The 9,742-nt window shown below is 41.7% G+C and overlaps 1 protein-coding gene across 1 annotated transcript; it reads left to right on the forward strand.

Annotated features, from left to right (window-relative positions):
• Window positions 1–780: 780 nt before the first annotated feature.
• LOC147612135 (uncharacterized) lies at window positions 781–7,776 on the forward strand. The gene is made up of 9 exons (XM_086784002.1): window positions 781–1,139; window positions 1,293–1,472; window positions 3,410–3,485; window positions 4,782–4,920; window positions 5,027–5,135; window positions 5,304–5,395; window positions 5,502–5,571; window positions 5,651–5,733; window positions 5,872–7,776. Exons 1-9 carry the CDS (start codon window positions 1,056–1,058, stop codon window positions 5,990–5,992), a joined length of 954 nt encoding a protein of 317 aa, XP_086640128.1. The 5' UTR covers window positions 781–1,055; the 3' UTR covers window positions 5,993–7,776.
• Window positions 7,777–9,742: the final 1,966 nt, after the last annotated feature.

Raw genomic sequence — 9,742 nt, forward strand, 5'->3', positions numbered from 1 at the left:
TGTGAGCTGAAGGACTGAGGATATCAGCAGCTGAGTTCATTGGTGCTCCGGATTTGTGTTATGCTGCTAGTTTATAGAGCCTTCCCTACTATGGTGATGTGTTCGGACGAGCTATAGAGGAAAGACTCCCCCGACACACCACCATAGGAGACGAGCCCCACAAGATAGTCACTCGGTCGATTGGAGTAAACACCCTGCACAGCCTTAGTAGAACTTAGCGTCGCAAAGTTAAGTTGTGATCTTTGATGTCCATGTGGAAATCATCTAGAGCATGAGCTTGAAGGGCTATCGTGCACATTGTGTCGCTGTAGGATCACCGAAAGAGGAGGGTGGAAGCAAGCGCCAAGACAATTGAACAATGATGGCCTAAGAGGGATGAACCCCACAAGATAGTCACTCGACCGATTGCAGTAAACACCCTATAGAGCCTTGGTAGAACGTGGCATCGTAAGTTGAGTCGTGATCTTTGATGTCCTTGGAAACCATCATCCCTAATCTAGAGCATGAGCTTGAAGGGCAAGCATGCACACTGATATCGCCCACACAGGATTGTCGGAAGAGGAGGGTGGAAGCAAGTGCCAAGATGATCAAACGATGATGGCCTAAGGTGTGCGAATGGCAGCCTATGTGCTCACCCGTATACGAACACACTCTTGGTACGACACGTCCCTTAGAGGATGTGATCTTATGACCTCTCGTAGAAAGTCCAAAGCCTTATCCACTAGGCTACAAGGACCTGATAAATAAATCTATATATATACATACATACATAACATATATATCCTATACATATAAAGTTCACTAAACCTAATTGCTTGCTGCTTTATACAGAAAAATAAATAATATGAAGTTCATTAAACCTAATTAATTACTGCTCTATACAGAAAAATAAATAATATGAGGAAGTCTCTATAAAGTGCACTAAACCGAATTAATTAACTGCTCTCTACATAAAATTAAATAATATGAGATAAACGAGTAAGTCTCTCCTTTACCCTTGATCTTGTCTTCTGTAACAAACTGCGTCCTCGTTCTGCAGCAGAGGCTAGCAAAGGATGGCAGGCCCTGGAACTCAGCATTTCGTGCAATGGCCCCCTGCAGCCGGCCCTCCTCCTCCAGGAATGGTCGACAGCGACGAGGTCTTGCTTTCTGCTGTTCTCGTGTTGCTTTTCTTCTACTTGCTTTCCTCTTAGCGCCTCCTTTTCAGCGTGTCTGGAAATGGAAAGGTAATTGGGCTCAATATCTGTATTTTTTTTTCTGATTTCTTTTTTTTTTTTCTTTCTCCGATTCAGGTGAGGACCATCTTCGTGCTAGGGTTTCCGCCTGATGTGAAGGAGAGAGAGCTTCAGAACCTCCTGAGATGGTGGCCTGGTTACGAAGCTTCGCAGATGAATTTCAAGGGCGAGCAGCCCATGGGGTTTGCCCTTTTCGCCTCGGCTGCCATGGCCATCGCTGCCAGAGATGCACTGCAGGTTTCTACATGTTCATCCTTGTTTTAAAATGAAGAATTTGATGTATAATTTTTTTTGCTTTTCTTTTCACCACTGCAATCAGGGTATCATGTGTGTAAGGTTCTTGGTTCACTTCAAATGCTAAGATGGGGTCGTGGCATATCTCGCCAACCACTGTTAAGGGATGTGGGGGAGAGGTCACTTTCCAGTACCCCCTCCCACCCTTACCCCCCCCCCCCCCCCCCAACAAAAAAAAAAATCCTTGAGTGGATCCTTCTGTAGTCGCAATTTGGTAAGCTCCCGGAGGTGGCATCCCGAAGGCGTTCAACTTGTGGCTGTAACATTGCCACAGTACCAACAGGGCCCTGTGGGAATTTGAACTGGGGACCTCCCACCCTTGGGCACAAGCCCACACCTGCTGCTAGGCTATGGGCGATACACTTTATAAGCTCAATTAGGTTTATAGTAGACTTTATACCCTCAATTGGTGTATTATCTGTCGGAGAGACAATTCCCTTATTAATGGATGGAGGGAAGTGGTCACTTAAGACCAAATATACACGAGTTACCTCCACATACCTTGTGAGCCCAGATAAGTTGGAACTTGGGGCACCCTAGTTTAAGAGGTATGCTACATAGCATGTCCTAAATGCATACAGCCTCCCCTGCTTCAGTGAGGAAAGGTTAGAAGCAGTAGCCCTTTTGGGTGTAGATGTGATACAGTATTTAATGGTTGTATTGATTGAGAGGATGTTTGTATCTGGTCCAGTGTCCACAGAAAACCTGGAAACTATATACATTGTACTTGCAACAATTTTGTTTTCACCTCTAAAACATTGTTTTCTCAATTTTGAAAAATCTGCAAAATTCAAGGCATTTTACTTCTATTTTAGCTAAAAATCTGCAAATTCTTAACAGAAGCCTTCAAAATTTTAAGGGTTCGAGTTTTGTGATATGTTGAGAAAAATGTTTTCGGTGTCTGAGTTCAACATTTACTATGTGAGTTCTGCTGCTATTCTTATTAATGAATCAGTTGATGGTCTCTTGCAACCCTTTTTTGTTTTTTGATTGATTCATCAGACTTATGATCCTTGTGACTTGCTATTAGTGTACACTGTAAAATCAGTACATAGCATGGTAAGATACCTTAAGGGTGGATAGAAAGGGCTAGATTTTGATCTCTCATATATGGCAGAGCCTTAGAGTGTAGGAGAGCTTGCTAGCGCTGGTTTATTGATGCTTTATGACTGCTTGGCCGATCTCAGAGAGGTGCTTTCTGAGAAGAAAGCAGGATTTCCCCTTTGAGGATTAAATTCTAGAATTTATCAGAACTTGTAATGTGTGTTTTGGACTCGTAATCTGTTATCTAGAATTTCTCAAGTACCATTTTGAAAAAAAAAATAATTTTGTTTGTTTTTGGGGATTCTCTTCTTTCTTTTAAAATTATTTGTAAGTTCAGATTCATCTGGCCTTATGACGGTATATGTGTTTTGGCACTAGTGGAGTAGAGTCCTTGCCTAGTACAGTTGGTGCAAGCTGAGAAACGAAAAGGGGACCTTACCGGGGTTGTGGTGCGTAGGGTGGTGTTGATTGCATAGCACACTCCACTCTATGAGTTGCGTGTTTTTGAATCATTCTCTTGCTTGTATTCTATCCCTGGCGGGGAGTTTCCATCTTCTTTTTTATAAATATCATTCTCCTTTTTGCCTTGCAATTTTTGAGGTTTAATTCTGAGTTAGTGTGCTTCTGAGATTCTTGTCCTTGGTCATACACACGTCTTTCTCACTGAGATTTTTCCCATTACTTGAACCACTAATTGTAAAGTTGCATTTTTCTCTCGAATATACTGCATTTTTTGAGTAAATATGCCCGCGAGTGTGTGTTTGAGAGAGAGAGAGAGAGAGAGAGAGAGAGAGAGAGAGAGAGAGAGAGAGAGATTGATTGTTTTCTTTTTCCAGAATTTGGTATTTGATCCTGAGACAAACTCCGTATTGCGGGCAGAGATGGCTAAAAAGAATTTATATGTAAAACGAGGTAAGAGCTTATGACTGCATCTATGGTTTTGGTTGTTGGATTATGGCTCATGAGTCATGGAGCGTAGTGCATGGTTTTGAATGCTGTATGTACAGCTCATCGAGAAAGGGTTGAATAAATGTACAGCTATGATGTTCTGTATTCCTTCCTTTATTGTTGTGCTAGACCCTCAATGACTGTCTCTTATCTTGCACTCTTTTTCCATTTCTTTTATCTTCTGAGATGTGACCCTTCTGAAAGCCTCAACCCACCATTCATATGCTCAAGTCTGTCATTCACTTGTTTTGAAAACATTTTGAGCAGAGGTTCAGTGGCAACTGTCTTAACTATTTCAATCCTTTCTGAGGGCCCTTCCTGCTCATTTGATCCCAATTCTGGAGGCATAGAAATGAGTTGTCTTGAGTCTTATGCAATTTCATGGTTGATTCAAGTGATCCATATTGATTGCCAAAAGGATAGTTTGAAAGCAGCAAATCACAGGAGGTCTCATAGCCAAAGAGTGTATAGCTTGAATCTACTCTTGCTGAATTCCGTTGAGTGTATAGCTTGATGTGCATGCTGAAGAACCCAAAAAGCATGGCAACAGTGAAAGAATTGGGAAAATGACCTATTGAGATTTGGAGCTTTACAGACACTGGGGCAACAGAAGATTGTGTAGCTGTTTTGACTGCCCATAACTTAATTTGATCATTTTAGGCTCTTTTTAAACAGTTTTGGACTGGTCTTGGCTTGATCTTGAAGTGCATTTACTTACATTTGTCAACCGTTGAATTGGGTTGAGTAGCGTTGGAGTTAGTATTTTATCAATATTTGACCATCCAGGACTTGCTTTTTAAAATAAAATTTTGGATGTAAAAGCTCATATAATGAAAAGGTTGTTGCCCAAGGATGTCCATTTACTTTAGAGAGCCACCCAGAAGTTTGCCCTTTGTGAATACTTACCAAAATTGCCACATCACAAGACACTGGTGTCTGTTGTCGCAAGCCACCTCACATGGCAGTAATTGCTGAGATCCACCACCCCTGGCAGTTTCCTCCAAACCAGCCATTGTTTGTGGTTCTCTGTCGAGCAAGTTCCCCATGCAATGTGTTGTTGCACATTAATGTGTCCTGATGCCCCAAATCCTGACTCCCTTCTGTAATACCAGATTTGATTCTAGGGCTCCAGGTTCCACCTAGGGATGGAAGCAAAGGAAAAATTACAGATAATGATTAGATGTTTTATTGTGATAATACATGGCGATGCCTGTACATGTATGTTCACATGACTTTTTTTTCGCTGTTCCTCTTGACCAGGTGTAACAGGGACGGGGGCAGAAACACCACCTTTTGACCAAAGTAAAAGACTGCGGACTGCTGGGGACTACACTCCATCCCCCTATGCACCTCCTGGTGCCTTTGCTGCTCCACCCCCAACTAGTTGGGTTCCCCAAAGGTTGCCTGCATCTGTGCATATTGAGCAGTCTTGGCTGGGCACAAGTTTATCTGCTGCTTGGTTTTAAGGAGATTGGAAATGACTAATTGGTATTCTTTCTTGACAGCTTTATCCCGACGGGTGGCTCGTATGATCCCTATGGTGGTTATGGCATTCAACCTGTTGCTCAGCCTTTAATGCCATCAGTAGCTCCTGCAGGATATGCACCTATCCAGGTAATGAGCTGGATTTTTATCTTCTTTGCTTGCTGTTAAGTATCGTGATTTAGCGTGCACGCCGTGCGCGCGCGCTTGACGCTTGCATCTGCACCAATGAAGCCCAATTTGGGTATTCTGCATCTGCTGAGTTTTCACTCACTATTGGACCTTTGTGGCATAATGCAGAACACCAAAGACAACCCACCATGCAATACATTGTTTGTAGGAAATCTGGGAGAAACTACTAGCGAAGCTGAATTGAGGGGCATCTTCAGTGGGTATGCGTACCCATGAGATGATAGTCTGTTTTTTGGAGATCTTTTTAGGCAAGACTTATAATATGTAAATATATATTTGCATTGTGGCTCTGTTTGATTTTTATAGCCAGCCTGGGTTTCGACAAATGAAGGTGTTAAGGCAGGGGAGGAGCACTGTATGCTTTATTGAATTCATGGTATGCATTTACCTCTTTTGCAAACCAGAGTCTAGTTGTTGCCAGAGGGAAAGCGTTCTAACCCATCTTTTTCATGCAGGATGTAAACAGTGCTATTGCTGTCCACAATAATATGCAAGGAGCAATTGTCACAAGCTCTGATAGGGGCGGCATGCGGCTTCAATATCCTTTCAATTGTAGCTTCATCTTTTTGCACGTGTTTTTCTATTCTAGAAAAAGGATCATAAACACGCTTTAAATGCTTCAGAAAGCTCTCATGAGAGGAAAAATGACTTGCAAGTTTGTCTTAACCTTTTTCACGTATTCAAAAAACCCTTTCGGGAGAAAGAAAGAGTTTATGAATTCTTCTGATGGAGGTGCACCCGGCGTGCCAACAAGCATGAATGGGTCTTTGAACAATCAGGCCAGCAGGCCAGCATGATAGCGATGCGGGATTGGTGAATGCAGGGGCCCACGGCAGCAATTATGCGAAAGGGATGTATTCAATCTCTAAAGATTTTTTTTGTTCTCATGGCATTTCCAGCTTAGGCTGGTGCATCAGGGTGCACATCATATGGCTGCCGTGGTCGGGAAGATCATCAACATCTTAAGTCATTAGCATACTTTCTTTTTTCAGTTTGGTCATCATCTGTATCATTACATTGTCAGGCATTTGGGAAAGAGGGCTGGAGATAGATGCATTGGCATCAAGCATCAAGCATCAAGCATCAAGCATCAAGCATGGAGAAATGGCTGAAGGCAAATGTTCATGAAAGGAGATGCATAACCATCAAATCACAGGGCAGCTTCAATGTTTTTGCACACCATGCCATTGGCAGTTATTGCATGTCCCCAGAAACTTTCATTTGTGGTAGCTCTCATTATCGACATATTTACATGGATGTGTATTTTAAACCATCTTTTGCATTGGCTATGCAAGATGACTTCAAGTGTGTACCCATTTTGATTGTGAATTCTTATGTGAGCATTTTGCAAGCATGGTTGTTTGCACAAATGCTTTAACAATGGTTTATGTGGGCAACCTAGATAAAGAGATTGCATCAAGAGTTTGCCCACGTTAGAGACAAATTCTGGCTCATTGAATGCCTGCTGACTTCTGCATAGGGACGCAAATCAACTTTAGATAAAATACTGACTAGTTTCTGGCTTCAGATTGACAGGGCTAAAGTACGCATAACTTTTCCTTCGGGGTTGCAAGACTTTCTTCTGCAAAAGCTTGCTTTTTGTTTAAGCACTTCATCTCTTATGTCCCAGAATCACACCCACAACCGGTGGCTAAAGGAAAGCCTACATTGCAGGAAGGACCACTCATGGAATCTGTGCAGTATCATTTTTGACGTTTGAGTTCATATCGTGCATATTTTAGGCAGTGGTCTGGTTCTTTCATAGATGCTTACTTCTGTTAAACTGTTTAATGATGCCCTAATGAGTCTGGTTTGAGTAGCATTGTATGCATAGGAGATGGGTATATTGTACAACTGGTTAAAGCCCTCCTGTTTCTCACTATTTTAAGTATGATCAAACTAATTTAGTATGTCCCTTAATTCTGGGCTGAGTACAAGGCCAAGCTGGGATCCTAGTTGAGGGAGTGCTGTACCCACTAATGATTTGAAGTAGTGTAGTTCAATATGTTCTGATGTGCATCTAGCTTAACAAGCTTGCTGTTCAAGTGGAGTAAAATGTGTTAGTTAGCTCACCTACCAAATTGCTTGCATGGTCACATGCGTAATTCAGGATCCTTTTATTTTGTTTAGATGGGGTGATTCGAATTGGGATCTGTTGTTTCACTTGTTGGCTGGCTCAGGCAGAACTACATGTTTCAGCTGAGCCTTGGGATAAGATTTCGACTGGTGGTTTATGCCAATGCCTTTTTTAGACTAGTGCTTTACACCAATGCCTTTTTGGATGGTTGTCTCAGGTAGAACCGTGCGATTGAGCTGAGTCCTGACATGAGATTTCGACTAGGCGAATGCTCATGAGATTGGTCTAGCACTGGGTATACTCTCTTGCTTCAGTCAACAAAGCGTATGGCCCTCTGCAGGGCCTTGTACAACTTGTTTCTTTGAAGAGCATGGTCTGGCCTTGTCTTTGATGAGTTATAGGTTATAATGGGGAAGTCATTTCTGCCTAATGTGTTTTTGAGTTGAGATGTATCGGTGTTGTGATTGGAGCTTTACCAAGGAGAAGGGATAACTTATTAGACTTTACGGTACGTGTTCCTGTGTGTGGTGCCCTATGGATGCTCACTGCAAAATTTTAGTTTTCTGATAACTTAGTAGTCTTACCGTACGTGTGTTCCTGTGCGTGGTGCCCTATAGATGCTCACTGTAAAATTTTAGTTCTTTGCTTTTGTGGGCAGTGTTCCGCCTATTATTCATGCCAGTTTGTTGATCAAAATTCATGAGTCACGAATTCTGGCCGTGGCTTGTGTGAGTTAATAGAGGATGGGGGTTGTATGTTTCTCCAACCTAATCCCTATGGAGGGGAGCCTGGAATTTCTAAGATGGTTCATGTCTTTCGATCTATCTTACCTTGACATAAGTGATAAGAGGAGCTGTAGAGAGTATTAGTTGAGGCAGTTTTGACAGTAGATTCCTATCTTGTTGTCCTGGTATGAATTTGGGAGAGAAAGGGCAAGACTAAGGGAAATAATAAGAGAAAGGGGAGATAAAGATACAAATAAGTGTATGGGTAGCTGAAATAGGTCTGGTTTGGTATGGATAGCCTTAGAATTTTCCATGGAATGCTAAATTAGTTTTAGGCGAGCCGAGTTAAATTTGCAGTCTAAGGTAGCAATTTTTCATGCACAAGCACTATCACCTATTATCACATTGAAAGCTAATAGCAAGGTTGGTTAAATAACAAGAGGTTGAATGGATCAAAGGTATCCAACGAGAAGGAAAGGCCCAACAAGGGAATCATAGGACATCTAGATCATGCCATCATCATAAGCTATATGCGAACACTTACAAAAATTAAAGACAAGCTAGAAGGCATAGAATAGGCTAGGTTATTGGTAGGATTGCCTACTCCTAATGACCTTGAAGTTCTCACTCAACATGTGTCGATAGTTAGAATCTTGTTGACCACTCACATTGTTCAAACATGTATCAATTGATTGAACCCGAGGGTGTGGTTAGTAAGTATAGAAAACTTAAAGCAAACTTGTGCTAGTGCCGTATAATTCATGCATATTATTGAATTGGGAAGTCAAAGTACCTTATGTTGGATTTTTTGAACAAGTACGAATTGGCCATAATCCATAAGCATGTTTTTTTTTATGTGGTTAGTGCTAGTGTAAACCAAAGTGCAGTTATTCTTAAAAACGAGTGGATTGAAGCCACCAACTAGGAGCCAAAAATAGTGAGATAAACGATCTGCTTTAACCTCATCAATAATTCCATCTGCACTGCCAACAATCTACTTCAATAAATAGATCACCCAACCTCCTCAACAAGCCTCATTAAGAAACCCAAAAGCCTTAATGTTAACCTTTTTGGACACAAACCTTACCTCATCATTGATAGATGTTCTCATATCAAAGGTGTCCACCACCATTGACAAGCCATGAGCCATTTATCCAAATCCATCTTTCAAGGGCACCCTTAGCTCCCACCATTACCAACATAATTAATGATGGGTGTTGAAACACTTGCTCACAGCCTAAGGCTATTACAATTGGCTACATGTCCAAGTCAAGAGCTTACCTAAGCTTTGTTGAAGCATATGTAATCCGGTCTTGCCTTAGAGTCCTAACAATTACGTCGTCGTAATGTGGGTACACTAGTTCGTTCGTCGCATCCTCACTTCATTGTCACAGTAGAATGCTCCTTTCTAATAGGGTGAAGGAAGAGCTATCTTTGCCTAAATGGAGACCAATAGAGATTCGTCTTCACAATGGTTCTCTCTCACAAGAGGTGGGGGAAGAAGAAGGCGGTGAAAAACCTACAAACAATCCTATCCAGCAATAATTCATCAAGCATGCAAGATTCAATAGAGCACAAGCAAGCAAGAGTAGAGACAACGGAGAGCTCACAAGTATTATATTGCAAGGGAATGATTGTATATTGGTTAATGTAATAAAGACATATAAGTGTGGTTTTTACACTAAGCGGCCGAGTTAAAAATGATACGGTCTCTATTACTAGTCTTGAGCAAGTATGTACATGAC

This window comes from Cibotium barometz, chromosome 46, assembly GCF_041138505.1.
Source record: "Cibotium barometz isolate CiBa-2024 chromosome 46, ASM4113850v1, whole genome shotgun sequence".
In the NCBI taxonomy this organism is placed as follows: Eukaryota; Viridiplantae; Streptophyta; class Polypodiopsida; order Cyatheales; family Cibotiaceae; genus Cibotium; species Cibotium barometz.